The sequence below is a fragment of the Rattus norvegicus genome, chromosome 2 (genome assembly GCF_036323735.1).
Source record: "Rattus norvegicus strain BN/NHsdMcwi chromosome 2, GRCr8, whole genome shotgun sequence".
NCBI classification, from domain to species: domain Eukaryota; kingdom Metazoa; phylum Chordata; class Mammalia; order Rodentia; family Muridae; genus Rattus; species Rattus norvegicus.
This window is the reverse complement of record NC_086020.1, coordinates 106,508,154-106,524,664: the sequence shown is the minus strand read 5'-3', so window position 1 is coordinate 106,524,664 and position 16,511 is coordinate 106,508,154. Positions and strand designations below refer to the sequence as shown.

Here is a 16,511-nt window from a genome sequence, read left to right as displayed (position 1 = left end):
AGAGCGTGCACAGTCCCTTCAAATGCTGCGTGACATTTACAACTGGAATCACCTTCTGTCGGCGCTACGACTGCTTCACCAGTGCGTCTTTACCCTACAACCACTAGAACAGTACAGTAAGCAAATATATAGGAAACCAAAAGCAAATTGAAAGAAAGAAAGCAAGCAAGAAAGAAAGAACCTAGGTCTCTTTAACATGCAGGTTTAGTTAGTTACATTGAACATTCTACTTAGAAGAGAGCATGCAAAAATGGATGGTCTGCTTTAAGGTTCTTCTCTGAAGTTTACGTGGCAGCCTGACGTCACACACGCACGCACACACGATACGATACTAGAGCAGGTAAGTGAGGAAGGCCAGTAAATTTTATACACAGATTCACTGCTTGAGTTGCCACAAGCCCCATGAAAATTTTGGAAATTCATGTTCAACTCCTAAATGAGGAATCAACATTTAGATACCAGGACAATGCAAGCAAGGCATGCAGATCTGAACTGTGAGCCTAAGGGGAGCCCAAGGCAGCAGGCTCAGGAGTCCGTCACCATTCAGGGTGGTGGAAGCCACCAAAAGAAAAGAGTGGGAGGAGGGGTGAAACAATTAAAATACAAACAAACAAATAAAAACCTTTCCCTTCCCTCTGCCTTACATAAAGGCAGTATTTGGAATAGTGAGCAAAGTCATCCCCATCTTCTGTTGCAACCCCAGACCGGGAGGTCACGTGTAACCAAAGCCAACCTAGGTTGCTTGCAGAAAACCACAATGCAAGGCATCAGATAATGGCAGACATGTTGGAACTGATCCAGTCCTCGGGACATTTTGAAAGGAGTTTGACTTTCCAGTCACCGTGCATGTTCTGCACCATTGGTGCATGCAGGACACTCTCATCCACTTGTGCCACAGATTACCAGTATGGGCCGGAAGAGACAGACTCTGCTCGGAGATTTACATGCAGGACAACACCTGGTCACGTATACTAGAGGCACCCAAGACTAGGGTAGATCACACGGCTTTGAGAAGCTTGTCCCTGGTGCCTAGGAGAAAACACTGAGCACACGGTGACTGCAGCCAGGGACGGAACTGAGGTACTGTGTTCACATGGTGAGCAGTTGTGACCACCCTGCAGCACAGGGCGGTCAGCCTCTGTGAAGACTAAATGGATATCCAATAGCCATGTGCCTTGAACCGTGACTGACTTCTTGCATCAGGAAGAACCCCAACTAGTTAAGCATACCTACACTTGGTCATCAAGAAGAACCCCGACTAGTTAAGCATACCTACACTTGGTCATCAGGAAGAACCCCAACTAGTTAAGCATGCCTACACTTGGCCACGCCTCTGCTGTTTGCTTGACAGCATCAATACTGTGCAGCCACAGATAGATTTCCAACCTCCACGAGACTGATTCTACAAACCGTCTTTCTCCAGCTGACAAGCTACCAGGCTTCCTACAAGACAAAGTGAGAGCGAGCAGAGGTTTGGCTAGTCAACCAACTGCATGTCAGTTCTATTTCAGCTTCAAACCACCTCACAGGAGCAAATCATAATGCACTTGATGGCGAAGAGCTGCGATCCACCCATAACCAGCAAGGATGACCGTCCAGTGACACATCATAGACATGCAGAGCCCGGAGGCCACGGAAGGGATAAACCTGCATGAATAACACACTTGGAGCAAGAACAGACACTGCCACAACAGGGTCAAGGCAAAAAGCCATATTGGTCTAGCATTCTCTGTGGGGGAAAGCCAGGAAGAGTGGGAGAGAGTAAGGAGGGGGAGAAGAGGCCTTCTGACCATAATCATATATCAACAATAGTAGTAATAAAAATTAAAAAGTCCCAGAGAACTTGAGAGAAGGCAACAATGCCATACTTAAAACTTACATCTCTAATACAAATGCACTGTTCTTGCGGGGATCTACGGCACATACAAACCCTGGATTTATTGTTGCCTTTTAAGTCCATGTAGTAAAACCCCGCTGACAGGTGTGAACAAATGGACTAATGTGCCGTCTAGAAGCACATCTATATTATTCCATGTGAACCAAGGACCCGGGCTCTATTGTCAAAGTAGTTATGATTAAAGAGTAAACAACAACGATAACAGAAACAAACAATAACAACAAAAACCACAAAAAAAAATAAAGCTTAGAATTGAAGGCAGCCTTTTACCCAGATTTCTCAACAGTTTACCAGAATTCTACTGTGGGTCATTGACTGTTTATGGCTAATTTATACCTGGACTCAGCCAAAAGCCTCCGGATTGAAATGGTACTCAGAAATTGACTTTTGAAACAACCTAAATGTCTCTGTGTGCTTCCTGTGCCCAAATTTAATTTCAAACAAAGAGCAGGCATATTATAAATATGACTGACTTGGATCGAGCACTCCTGTTGAACTGGAGAAAACATTTTCACCCCCACCCCAATCCGCAAGGAAAGGCGTGTCAGTGGTGAGTGCCTCTGTGTGTGTATAATATATACATAGGCACACAGATGCAGATCTAGACAGGTAGCTATATAGATACATAATCTCTCAAAAAAGGCAGTAACAAAAATAACAAACTATGCTTGCATTGTGGCAGCAGAATAAGATAGTGTCAGAGTGAAGGGGAAATGGGTACAACCTATCCAGGTTTAAATGACTGTGATGCTAGCTTAACTTTACCACCTTGCTTGTAACCCCCAACAGACAGCCTTCCTGTGAGGGAGGACCCCTCACACAGACGCTCTGAAGAGGGAGGACCCCTCACAGATGCCTTGTGTTTGAATCAGTCTGCACTATTCAGAACAACACCAGCTCTGCTGGTGGAGATTGTGGGTTCGCAGGGACATCTAAGCTTTCATTAAACTGGAAAGCAATCGAGTCTTTATGTCTACAAATTATACATTTAATAGTTCCACAAATTTGGCAGAGTTTGTGATGACATCTAGGATGTTTTCACCAAATCGTAGACGTAAATATGGAAGTCGTCATCAAACTTGATGAAATAGACAGAGGGCTTGGCCTCTACTTGATGGATGACCATGCCAGTCCTTTTCGAGCCGTCTTCTTTGGCATATTCCACTTGCTTGCCTACCAGGCTGTCCACAACTTCTCCTGGCTCCCTTTCTGCTGGAGGCGAATCATTGGAATCGGGCATAATGCGGAGGTCGCCTTCTTTGTAATCATCTAGGGGCTGGTACATGTACAAGACAGGGTCTTTCTCATAGGTGATGTAAAACCATGTGTTCATGACAGGTGCCCGTGCCAAGACCATCCCCCTCCACTCATCTTTAGAGCCATCCTCTGTTTCAAACATGTGCTCCACCGCTTTGCCAATCATTGTGTCCGCTAAGTGTGCATCGCTAATCCGAGATGTTGCAACTCTGTCAGGGAGGACTTCAAGTGCAGAGACTCTGTCATCCTTGTTCAGCTCTAGTCCATAGACACAGTCAAATCCATCGTACTTTATGAGATACAGGGAAGGGTTCACAGGCACCTGGTCCAGGACAGTCCCCTTCCACTGGGTGACAGGGCCGTTGCCCTCTCTCCACCCATGCTGGATCTTGCAGCCTACGATGTTCCGCCGGGGCTGGGACACAGGTTTGCTTGGTCCCACACTGGTCCGATGTTTTTTGTGAGATGTCCTCTTCTTCATCATGTTTGCAGAGACTCCAGCATGGCCTGCATCAGCTCTGGACCGCTGGCCAAGTGTCTTCCCGAATGGGGTCTTCATTCATCTGCATCTATGTGAGCAGCAGAGCTGCTAGACTAGGGTGAAAATCCAATGTTCTCAGTTGAGGCTGCCCACAGGTCAGTGTTCTTGTTAATCCACCATCCAGGTGTCTCCTTTACAAGTTCAGCAAAAACACATGGAATCCTAAGCACTCTGTCGGCCACCAAGGCTGCCAACGGGGGCCGCCTTCCCCGCCGGCCCAGCCCGAGCCAGACGGTGCCTCCCCACCCCAGCTCCTCGCCGCGGCCGCCGCCCGCCCCCTGGGGGTTCATTCTTGGCAGGACCCAGGGCTTCCCCTTCCACTGGTGCTCTTACTAGGCTATTCATTGCTACCTCTGCAGTTGGCGTCCAGGGTCAATCCATGTATATATAGTCTTTAGGTAGTGGCTTAGTCCCTGGAAGCTCTGGTTGGTTGGCATTGTTGTTCATATGGGGTCTCAAGTCCCTTCAAGCTCTTTCTAAATCTTTTAAAAAAATAATGAAGTATGGAAAGGATGAAGAATGACAATTCAAATGAGCGATGAACTTGGATAATTGTGTTTTCTCTGGTTTGTGCTGAAAACCAAGTTAACTTCGTTGTGCTGTTTGCTTACTTTAACTTTAACCTAACAAGTTCAAGTAATATTCTCTGTTCAAACATAAGAATGATCCAAACCTGTCATGTTTCCTGCCTGGCTTTTCTAGGGGCCCCTTCAATAATTCTGATGTCTAGGCTAAGTACTAGCTTTGTCCAGTCTTGTGTGACATTTAAATATTTTATTTTGAAATAATTTAGAAAATTATTTCTAACTTTCTAACTTATAAAGAAAACTTTCAGAAGTAGTAGAGTTTCTAAATTGTATTCATTCATCTCCTCTTAATGTTATTATTTCTCTGTGTGTGTATTTATGTATGTATGTGAGTGTGTATCTGTGTACTCTTTCCATATAGTGCTCAGAGGACAACCTCTAGTACTGGCCTACAGGTGCTTTCAATACTAGGTTTGAGATGGTCTTTCCTTGGCCTAGAACTTCATCATATAGGCCAGGCTACTAGGTCTGCCAGGCTCTAGGGACCAACCGCCTCTTTTCCATTTCCCCATTGCAGGAATTATAGGCACTTATAACTCTCCTTTGCTTTATATCATAGGTTCTGGGATCTAACCTCACTCTCTCCACTTGCAGGGCAAGCATTTTACAGACAGAGACTTCTCCTCAGCATGTAGAGACAATTGTTGAGGTAGTGAGTAGAGGGATGAGTTCATATATCTGCCTCTGCTGCTTTGGTTAGGGTCTTCCAAGTAATGCCTATGTTCCAACCTGACTGGGGTGAGAAGAGACACCCTGACCTTTTCAGAGAAAAGAATAATCAAAAACTCAGGTGTGGCTTTGAGATTTTGATCCTAATCAGGTTGCAAAACCATACTTTTCATGTAGCAAATATCATTTCTTACTCTGCAGAAAGTGTTGAACTGAATCATTTCTTGGTAGAGCCAACCAATGCAAAATATTCTCAGCAGGTTCATGTTTATAACAAACTCAGATTCACACTGAAATCTCCACCTCCCTCCAATCTTTCTCACTTTTACCCCACTCCTCTGAGGGCATAGTTGGGGCAGATATTCTGGTCTTCCATCCTTTTGCAGCCCTCTCCATCTTCACAGATAGTGTATCTTTTTCTTTAATTCTAGATAGGCCCTCTCTTGCCTTTTGAAAGTAGAGAAGCCTTATTTGTTCTTAACACCAGTGAATGGAGCCTCCCAACTTCTCCTGAGAGCTCTTCTCCTGGGCCTTATATAACCCAAGGTGGTACTTTTTTTACACTCATAATTCAAGAAAAACAAAATAATTTTCTACAATTATGTATTCTCCCTTTGATCTCCGGAAAAACTGACTTAAAACTACTTGAATTATTGGAGGATTGTTAAGTAATTATTTCAAAAATAGATTGTTATCTCATTGGCACACAAATGTCCCTGGACACTTCTCTTCCCTGCATCATGTCTGTACACAAATTCATTGGGATGTATGACATACCCTTGGCTTTTCCAGATTCGATACTCTCAGCTTCAAATATTGGCTGATTACCTCAAAGATCCATGATGAGTAGCAATTTATTCTTCTGCTTAACTAGACTTGAATTCTATACTGCCCAGGAGAGCGACTTATCTGATGTGTGTGTGTGTGTGTGTGTGTGTGTGTGTGTGTGTGTGTTTATGTGCAGCATCCTGCCTGGGATTATAGGCATTTTCTACCATATCTGGTTTATGTGGGTCTGGAGACAGAACCCAGGGCTTCATGTGCTAGGCAAGCTCCATATCAACTGAGTTACAGCAATAGTTCAGCAATGCTATTTTAAACAAAACAAACTTTCTTTTGATTCTGGCATGGAGGATTGAGAGTCACAGTTTGTTTTTCCTAAATGGAAAAACTGCCCTTGGCCACTGGTAGCGTGGGTCCTGCCATGCTGGGCTAGAGTGGGAGGGAGTGGGGTACTGAGAGGCTAGGGAGGGATGGGAAGGGAGTCAGGCCTGGATTATGAAGGCCTGCCTGCTCTATCCTATTCCTGCCTGAGACATGTAGACATGGCTATTCCCAGTGCCAGCAACTCCTCTAGCATTCCTGCAAGTGTTTATACAAGTGTAAGGACATCTCCATTTCTTGGGGTAAGGAAATAGGGAATGATTTTTTTGAATCTAGACTTTCTACCTAAGGAGCCCATGAGATTCTGTTAAAAGCTTCTTTCTGTGAGTTCTGCTGTAGCACACAGTAGACTTTCCCCAGTTAAATGCAGCAAAATGAAGCAAACTGCTCTAACCTGCTAACCCCACTGAAGAGTTCCAAAGAGGACCAAGAGCAGCTCTTTGCATGGCTTCAGACTCCAGTCCTAGTGATGAATCTTGCTGTGCTACCCAAGATGAGTCGCTAGTGTTTTTCTCATCTTCAAACCTCCTAACACTGTCTGTACTCTGGGACACTCCATAGACTTTTCTCTTTATGGGTGGAAAGTGCAAAGACCCGAGGCACAGAAGAGTCCAACATTATTCTTTGGAAAAAGAAACAATACTACTACTACTACTACTACTACTACTACTACTACTACTACTACTACTACTACTACTACTATTGTTATTATTGTGTCTATATATGTATAAATGTACGTGTGTATGTATCCATGTGCTATGGAGCATGTATGGAAATCAGAGGACATATTTCTGGAGTCAGTTCTCTCTTTCTACTCTGTGAATTTGGGGGATTTGACTCGGGTTGTCAGGTTTTATGAGGCAAGTGCTTTTAGCCCCTGAGCCATCTTATTGGTCCACATCTCTTTGGCTGTTGAGACTGAACGTCAAGTGCACAGTTTGGCCTTGAATTTACTTGATGCTGAGGATGGGGTTTGAGTATCTCACCCTGTCTTTGCCTCCCAATTGCTTTGATTACAGGTGTGTACCACCAGGCCCTGTTTCCTAATGTATACTTAATTTTTAGGCCAGGGTAGATCCTTGTAAGAAAACTCCGTAGTTGCTCTTGGTTGTCATGATTTCATAGATGTTGCCAACTTTTTGGTATTGCAACATTTGACTGCCACCACTAAAGTGCTGAGGTTACAGACCCCTGTTATGTCACTATGCCTGGCTCTTCATCCCACCCCCCACCCCCAATACATCATGACATTATAATATTAAAGCCACACTCCCAAATTGTAAATATTACAAACCACATTTCTACATGGCACAGTGATGCTACTGCATCCTGTCATAGAGTTACAAGCAGCATGCATTAAATTTCACATGCCCTTTAATTTTTTTATCTCTTCATTTGCATGCATCTATTTTATAATCATTCATTCTGGTAATAAAACCAGCAGGGTTTTAAATTGAGCTGAAGTCCCTGATGCTTTGGAGGAATTTATGTTGCATAATTGTAATGGATTCCCTGAGAACAAATAGTAATGCAGGACTTAGCATTCCACTCAGGGAGAGTCAAAGTCTTTCTCACAGCCCCCTCATGCTGTACTGGAGGGATGGCTCAATGAGTAACGTGCTTGCCACATATGTGCAAGGACTAGAGTTCAGAGCCCCAGAACCTACAATAATACAAAAGCAGAGCAGGCAGGGCAACCTGCCTGTAATCTACTGTTCTCATGAGGTGGAGACAGGTTATTCCCTAGGGCAAGCCATATGGAGACTTGCTGAATCAGTGAGACTGAGGAAGACACTTCCTACATACATATGTGCCCACACCTTTAGGCATGCATATACATATGAAAAGACATTCTCTGGGAGTTGGTGAGATGTCTCAGCAAATAAAGGCTCTTGTCTCCGAGACCGCTGATCTGAATTTGATATCAAAAGGGAAAAAGTAGCTCTTGCAAGTATCTTCTGACCTCCACAGGTATGTATGGCCCTCCACCCATATGAATAAAAAAGAAGTTATCTGCTGTTTGTTATTGACTTATTGTTGAGGGAACAATGTGGAAAAGAAAGGGGATGTAAAATTAATGAGAACGTGTAAATTTAGGAGCTTCAGAAAATGACTGTGTTGGACATTTTTTAGTTGCTGTGATCAAACACTATGAGCAGAAGCAGCCTGCAGAAGACAGAGTTCAGTTTGGCTTATGGTTCCAGAAGGCTCAGAGTCCATCATGGCAGGAAGCCTTAGCCCGAGCAGCATGCAGGGCAACCAGAGTGGGACACTTGGTGCACTTATCTTTAACTATGAGCTGGAAGCCAAAAGCAAACTGGATGTGGGGTGAGACTATAAACATCCAAAGCCCACCTTCGATGAATTTCCTCCAGCAAGAGTACATCTTCTAAAGCTCTCCCCCAGTGCCAACCACTGGGTACCACTTGTTCTGAGCCACGGAGCACACACTTATTCAAACCACAGTGCACATTTTCTGGCACATGGAAGTCATGCAGGTCGGGGGTTCTGGTTTAAAGTATTTTGTGAGCTTGTATTGAACTATCTGCCTGACCTCTCCTTTGAATTGTCCACTGGGAAATGATGCTTTTCCAAGCTCCTTTATGTGCTGTGGACAGGCTTGAGGTCCTGACTGGCCGTTGGATGGACACTACAATATGAATCTCTTCTCCTACAACAGAACAGTCTAAGACAGAGACACATACACCTACACAGACAGACAGACACACTCACACAGAGGGAGGGAGGAGGGAGAATGGCTGATTAGTTTTGCTTTAGTGCTTTATTTTTTTTTTCCTTCTGCAGCAAAGTGTTTATTACATCTTGAAGAGGAGAGAGCGAGCCCCAGAATGGCGCTGCTTATATACACCCTAATGTGGCGTGTCCACGCCTGATTGGTTGCTTACCCATGATCTCATAGGCACGCCCTGGAGTGGGCAAAGACCTGGCATGAAGGCACTCTTGCACATGCGCACACAGTTAACTTCCTGAAAGGAAGTCGGCTGGCGCGGCGAAGGCTGTCGCCATCTTGTAATGGCGGAGGCTATCCTGGCCTTCCACGTGGGGCGCAGTTATGAAAAAGTGTCTAGTTCAAAACAAGAGAAAGTGCATCTCTTCTGAGCATGTATGGACTTTTGTCCATGTTTTCAGTTATCTCAATGTTTTCTCAGAAAAGGAACAGCTAAGCACTAGTTCAAACACAGAAGGGGACTTGGCAGAGGAGGGATTGATCAAGGAACCCAGGATCTGACTGCAGCTGCCCAGAGAAAATGAAAGCAGCTCTGGGCATCTTTGAGGAGTTTACGCTTCTTTCTGATCTTTTTCTTGACCAGTTTCTCTGTGTGCTCATCTTTCATGTGGCTCAATGTGACCCCCAAACCCCAGCCTCTCAGCACAAGCTCTGAGACCCAGTACTCACTGCTGTTAATGCTCATTGGGATTTTAGAGAGGGCTTTTACTAACTGAGAATCAGAAAATGAAGGCCCAGGGTTAGACTGTCTATCCCTCACCTGGTTACTTGGAAAACTTGTGGAATGGACCCTCAGGAAGACAGGCAGTTAAACTATAGATTGGTACATAGTTTCTACCTTTAAAAAAATTAAAAACACATTTTAACTTTACATATACTTTGATCATATTTTCCTCTTTTCTAAGTCCTTCCAGATCTTCTTCCCCTTCTGACCCACTCAAGTTTAAGTTCTTTCTCAAAAAAATTAAGCAAAAGTCCCAAAACAACACCCCTCAAAGTAACAACACAAAATAAAATGTCACCTTAAAAGAAACAACAAACAAAAACATTGCACCAAACTGTAACCTAATAAAAGCATGCGCGCGCACACACACACACACACACACACACACACACATATCAGGCCTAACTGAAACAGTTGATATACCCAGTATCACTCCATTAGAAAAAACTGACTTTCCTTCTCCCAGCAGGTTTTAGTTGTTAACCTTTACCCTAGTGGTTAAGTATTCATTCATTCATTCATTCATTCATTCATTCATTCAAAAAATTACAACTAAATAGAATGTAAGATAAAACAAAGTCTATCACATTGAAGTCACTCAAGTTAACCCAACAGAAGGGAAGAAGCCCAAGAGAAGGCACAAGAATCACAGACCCCGTTGATTACACAGTTAGGAATCCCATAAAAAACACTAAACTGGAAGCCATAATCTAAACACAGAGGATTTGGTGCAGACCCGTGCAGGCCTTGTTCAGGCCCTGCTGCTTCAGTCTCTGTGAGTTTATATGATCATTCTTCATGTTGATTTAAAGCACCTTGTTTTCTTGGTGTCCTCCATCCCCTCTGATTCTCCACTCTTTCTGCCTCCTCTCCTGTGTGGTTCCCTGAACTCTGAGAGGAGGGATTTGATGGACAGAGTGTCCCAAGGTCTCTCACTTTCTTTGAAATGTTTCGCTATGGGTCCCTATATCTGTTCCCATCTATAGGAGGGAGTTTCTCTGATGATGACTGAACAAGTCTCTTGTAGAAAGGACTCTGATGGAGACAGGCAATTAAACTAGACATGCTTTCTTACAATAAGTAGTGACTGAGTTTATGGGCAGTCATTATGTGTTTACCTCTTTCCATGTAGGAGGACAATGGTGTAGGACATGATAGCCTATGTAGGACAAGGCTATCATAGTTCCTATTCTTGTTGCTGTGATAAATGCCCTGACAAAATTAACTTTAGGAATAAAGGATTCGTTTTGGCTCACAGTTAAAGGGTATAGTCCACCATGGTGGGGGAAGCTCTCATAGCAGGACTTCTAGACAGGTGGTCATATTATGTGGAAGAAGAGGGCAGCATAGGGTGAGAAAGAACAGGGGAGTTTGGTACTCAGCTCATCCTCTCCTTCTCATGCAGTCTGGGATCCAAGCCTATGGGATGGTGCCATCCACTATTACATTGGGTCTTCCTACCTCAATGAATTTGATTAAGATTGTAGAAGATATGCCCAGAGGCTAACTTAATCTCAATTTCTCACAAGGAGGCCTGGAGGCAAGTCTCTTAGGTGATACCAGAGCATGTCAAATTAATGATTAACACAGTCATGGCAACTGAATGCCCTGAGTTAATATAAGGGAGCTGCGTGTGGGAACTCTTCCTGAAAGTAATGCATACTCTTTGAGGTGGTAGTGCCAGGTTTTGAGAGTTCACAGAATACAAAAATAGAGAGGGAAAGGGGCTGACTGGATGTGGACTTTATATTCGGAGGAGCAAACCCTCTAAGGCATTCAACTACCTTCTTTCATCACCTCAAAAGAAAAAAAAAGTTTCCAAAAAAATGCCAAGTTCCAAGCTCAGTTGGCAGACCCCTTACCTGGTGTATGCAGAGCCTTAAGTTTGTCCCTCAGTGTTGTATAAAATATGATAGTGTGTGCATATGAGCACCTCACTCAGTAGTAGGAGGAAGAAGGGTCAAGGACTCCCATTTACTCACTCTTTTTTTTTTTTTTTTTTTTCCAGAGCTGGGGACCGAACCCAGGGCCTTGCACTCGCTAGGCAAGCGCTCTACCGCTGAGCTAAATCCCCAATCCCCCATTTGCTCACTCTTGAGTGCATTATAAACTAAATCTCAATAAGAAAGAAGTTTAATGTAGAGAATACACACTTCCTACATACCAGAAGATTGTTTCTTCAATGAAATAAACTCAGCTTCATGGATACTAATTCTACTAGCCTTACTCATTTCCTCTCATCCTGTCCAGTTCTTGAACATTTCAACATAGAGAGCTCTAGTTTATAGGTTGGTGCTCAAGGCTGATTTGTGTTTGGGAAAGGTTGTGGTAATTTAAAGACTTATTTTACTTTTTATTATGTATACATTACATCTGAGTGTCTTATGTAGGTGGGCTGTATGTCTTAGGGTCCTGCTGTGGTTCCACACCCTCTCAGGGTGCCCAGACTCTGTTGTATACTGGGTGGAAGGATGAAGCAGAGCCCAGAATGGGTGTAATTCTTTTTCTTTTCTTTTCTTTTTTTTTTTTTAAAGAACCATCTTTTATTGGGGGAGGGGTCATCAATGCTTCTTGGCCGCTGCCTCCGCATGGCTGCCAGCAGGTTGCTCAGCTCCTCCCTCTTTCTCTTGGCGCAGATGTGCGTGCCCACCCTCTTCTTGATAAACTTGAGTGCTCACTTGTTCTTGGACACTTTGAGCAGCTCCATGGCGTGCTGCTCATAGGGCGCGAAGCTGCACACTTCCCGGATCATATCCCGCACGAACTTGGTGTGCTTGGTGAGGCGCCCGCGACGCCTCGGCTGTGTCTCGGCTTGCTGACGTTTTTCGTCACTTTGTGGCCTTTGTTGAGGCCCACGGCCATGGGGTAGCGCAGGGCCATGGCTGCAGCTCTCCGATGGCGGCCGGACAGGAACGTGTAGTTTTTTTCAATGATCTTCAACGAAATAACTCTCTGAGACGATCTTAGGTTCTGTATATTTCTTTATTTGGGGTGGGTTTATATGCACACACTTTATTCAGGTCGAACCAAGGATTGTATAGTTTTGAGGAAGGGGGTGAGAATATCAAGGGTGGGCAAAGGTACTTGGGTTGATGACCAAGGCACTGAGATGCCTTATTAGCATGGAGAGGCATTCCAGGAATCTCAGGTGCAGGGCTACAGTGACATTCATTCCTCAGGTAAGCAGACAGTGCGGTCTAGGATCCCCCAGGTAGACATTAGGAAACACCAAGGGGAATCTACCATTTTGCATCAAGGTCAGGGTTTTTCCAGTAATGTCAAACTTAGACCTTAGCAGTAGGGTTTTCCCGACATGTAGGTTTGTGTGTGCCTAAGTACAGTTGTCAATGGAGGCTAGATAAAGGCATTGGCCCCTCGGAGTTGGAGTTCTAGGTGGTTATAAGATGCCGGACATGGGTTCTGGGAACTGAACTTGGGTACTCTGCAACAGCAGTAAGTGCTGTCAAGCCCTCTCTCCAGGCCCCTGTTGCTACAGTTTAAATACATACAGGCCACAGAAGGTTAGAGCCAGGCATTCAGGACAGACTGACAGAAATGGACATTTTGTGACCATCATTCAGTCATTCTTTGAACACATATTTGTTTGGCATCATTAGAAGTTTCATAAATATTAAATAAGTCACTGCAAATTACTAATTAATTTTTATTAGCTAATAGGTAAATTTGCAAAAAAATAAATAATCTTTCCACTTATGCATTCCAATTTGAACATATTTTAAGAGGATTAAATCCAATCACTAAACATGCTAAAGCAATTGTTTTCCTGTAGGATCATGTCCAGATAAAATCTGCATAAAGAAGAAAATAATAATATTAAATTATCTACTCCTATTCAATTTTAAGAATTTGTATTTGCTGATGTATTTTCCAAAAGTATAAAAACCCAAATCATGGGACTTAGAAGTTAACTCAGTGCATAGGATGATTCCTATGCAAACATCAGAATTTGAGTTCAAAACTTGAGCACCTGTGACAAAGCCAGGCCTAGCAGAATACATCTGTAATCCCAGTGCTGGGAAGGTAGAAGGAGAGGACCATCCCTGGGCCTTACTGGCCAGTCAATGGTCTCAAAAATTAAGGTGGACTGAGGTTCACACCTGCTGTCAATCTGCCTTCTGCATGCATACCCACATACATATACACCTTTACTTCCAGGAACATGTATACATGTGCCTACATGTACACACACTCACACACACATAAATACCTCTTAATCATTTTGGTTAAACAAAGCTGTTTTTCTTCTCCCTTTGGTCAGCATCATTTTTAGAAACACACATAGGTGGGAGATTACTTAAATAGTGCCACCTTGGCTCAGACAAGCTCCTCCCCATTTCCTAGCCTTTGTCTTATTGGTGTGTGAATGTCTGGAAATTTCCAGTTTTCATTATTCTAATCAGGACTATGCTTCATTCAGGTGCTGTTCCACTTAGATAAAACAAGTTTACATAAAAACCTTTATCTTTGTTCTCCAGAGAGAAAATGTGAAGGTGGAGATGTTCAGCTCTTTGTTTCCATTAACTTTCAGAGGAAGGGAGTCCTGAAGAAGATATTCTCATAGTGGAGGGTTGGAAGACTAAGTGAAGGCTGCTATTTGCTCACTATCCAGGTAACCTGACTTCCAGATCCACAGTCACTCACTCCTGAGATCACTCTGTGATGCTTCCCTACACTACAATTAGGTACAGGGCAAGCAATTTGCATCTTAATGGAGTTGCATTGTGAACTTTGTCCCCATGCCATTCCCATGACCCCTCAGAATCTTCCTTCTGAATGGGTTTCTGGCCCATTTTTCACCCCAAAATTCATTTATAGGACTGAAGTTCTTAAATAAAATTATATTTGTCTTTAAATTATTAAAAATTTAGTAAATGCAGAAAATTAAAATTAAAATTACAAGCAATCCAATTTCCCAATGACTTTTACAGTTTATATTTGCTTTATAATCTCCAGTGTCTCTTCCCTCATCCCTCAGGGCTCTTTAGAATAGCAATGACTACGGAGGATACATACTCTAGAGAAGTTACAACATTCATCATGCCAAAATTCTCTGTCTACACAGAAGAATCCAAACAAGCCCTGTATAACTGTTTTTTCGCTTGCTATGATAAAACACATGACCAAGGCAACTTATAGAAGGAAGGGTTTATTTGGCCTAACGGTTCCAGAGGGATCAGAGTCTATCATGGTGGAAGAAAAGCTGATAGATACCTCCTCTTGAACAACAAACACCACACAGAAAGAATGAACTGGGAATAGCAGGAGGCTTTTTGACACCTCAAATTCCACCTCCAGTGACATACTTCCTTCACCAAGGTGGGTCATACCTTCTAAATCTATCCATATAGCACTACCAACGGGGGACCAAATATTTAAATGCCTGAGACCATGGGTGACATCTTATTGAAACCCCGTATCTGAAAAATTAGGTTGTCTTAGCCCACAAACAACTTGCAAGCACTAAAAATTGGTGTTAAGGAGGTTGTGGTTCAATTGGTAGAGGTTTTACCCAGAATTCCCAAAACCTTGGTTGGATTCCTCATGAACTAGGCATGACTGCACACTCCTGTAATCTTAGCTCTTGGAATGTGGAGACTGGACGATCAGAAATTGAAGGTCTTTCTCTGCTACATAATATATTTGAGACCAGAACAGGATGCCACACATAACCCTTTCTTACAAAAATAAAAATAAGTGCTGTGTAGATGGTCTACCTGGTAATGTGCTTGCATTGCAACCCTGAGGGCCTGGGGTAGATCTCTCAGAAGATATGGTAAAAAGCTAGTCATAGTAGCCAGGGCTTATAATCCTAGCCCTGTGGAGATAGAGGCAGGCAGATTTCTGGAGCTTCCTGGTTAGTTTGCCTAGCCTGTTTCTTGGTGAGTTTCAAACTGATAAGAGAATCCTTTTCCAAAAATCGGGCAATGGGGAGTTGAGGAAAGACATCTGACATTGAATGCCGGTCATCACATGCATGTGCTAGCAAATGTGTGCATACATACAGCACACATACACGGAGTGGGGAGGGAGAACCAGCCTTTCATCCCGGAACAAAGAAAAGAAGCAATGATTCACTCAAATTTTGGCATTGTATGTAAGACGATACAATACCTGTAGCAACTACCTGTTTATTCTCTGCTTATTGTTATGCCTGTTCAGGCTGAAATGTGCTACTGCTTTAGGGCTTTATATATTGAAATCATGCATTTTCATTGTGATCAGGAACCCAGGAAGAAAAAGGGAGTGACATTAACTGAGCTATGACACAACTAAGATTAGACATTGTCATGTCTCTTTGGTTTGTTGTGTTTTGTGAAAGAGGTGTCTGGTTTCCATTGTCTTTATTGTTTTCAGCTGTCCTAATTATTTCTCTCATTTGATTTCAGTTCAGTGTTCAAAGAGGAACTGTCTTACCAGGTAGTTATTATGTTGTTTTTCCTTAAAGCCTTTTAACTGTTACTTAAAAAAGATGTCCAAAGAAATCATTGTTTTGACATTTACCTGTAGCATATTGATGACCCCACTGAAGGGAACAACTGTGTTACTAATGCTCCTTTCTGCTACTGATTTTCCTGCTACTCATATCCAAGGGATAGGATATAGGCTCAGCTTTTCAAAAATCTTTCATTTCCACGCTCTGTAAGTTAAATGGTAAAGCCATTATTAGAGATGAATACACGTCTAAAAAAGTAATCTAAACTAGCACAGAATGTGTGCTGGTTAGTTTTATGTCAATCTGACACAAACTAAAGTCATCTGAGAGAAGGAAATCTCAAGAAAATGCCTTTGTAACATCGGGGTGTATGAAAGCCTGTAGCGCATTTCTTCACTAGTTATTGATGGGGGAGGGCCCAGCCTATTGTGGGTGGTGCCATCCTTAGGATGCCCGTACTGGGTTCTAT

At 43.2% G+C, this 16,511-nt stretch overlaps 1 protein-coding gene, 1 long non-coding RNA gene and 1 pseudogene across 3 annotated transcripts in view; 1 reads left to right on the top strand and 2 right to left on the bottom strand.

Moving 5' to 3' along the window:
• The window catches only part of LOC120100786 (uncharacterized), a 63,442-nt gene extending 47,247 nt beyond the window's left edge, over positions 1–16,195 (top strand). The window contains exons 3-5 of one of the 2 annotated variants that reach the window (XR_005500838.2): positions 14,085–14,218; positions 14,585–14,925; positions 15,996–16,195. This is a non-coding gene — a long non-coding RNA (uncharacterized LOC120100786). The remainder of the gene's footprint in view (positions 1–14,084; positions 14,219–14,584; positions 14,926–15,995) is intronic. The other variant, XR_005500837.2, reaches the window with a different exon arrangement.
• Positions 1,914–3,766, bottom strand: LOC120100784 (spindlin-1-like). Its single transcript, XM_039103600.2, has one exon. The coding sequence runs from the start codon at positions 3,711–3,713 to the stop codon at positions 2,925–2,927; it is 789 nt and encodes a 262-aa protein (XP_038959528.1). The 5' UTR covers positions 3,714–3,766; the 3' UTR covers positions 1,914–2,924.
• Positions 12,133–12,488, bottom strand: Rpl36-ps10 (ribosomal protein L36, pseudogene; annotated as a pseudogene).
• Positions 16,196–16,511: the final 316 nt, after the last annotated feature.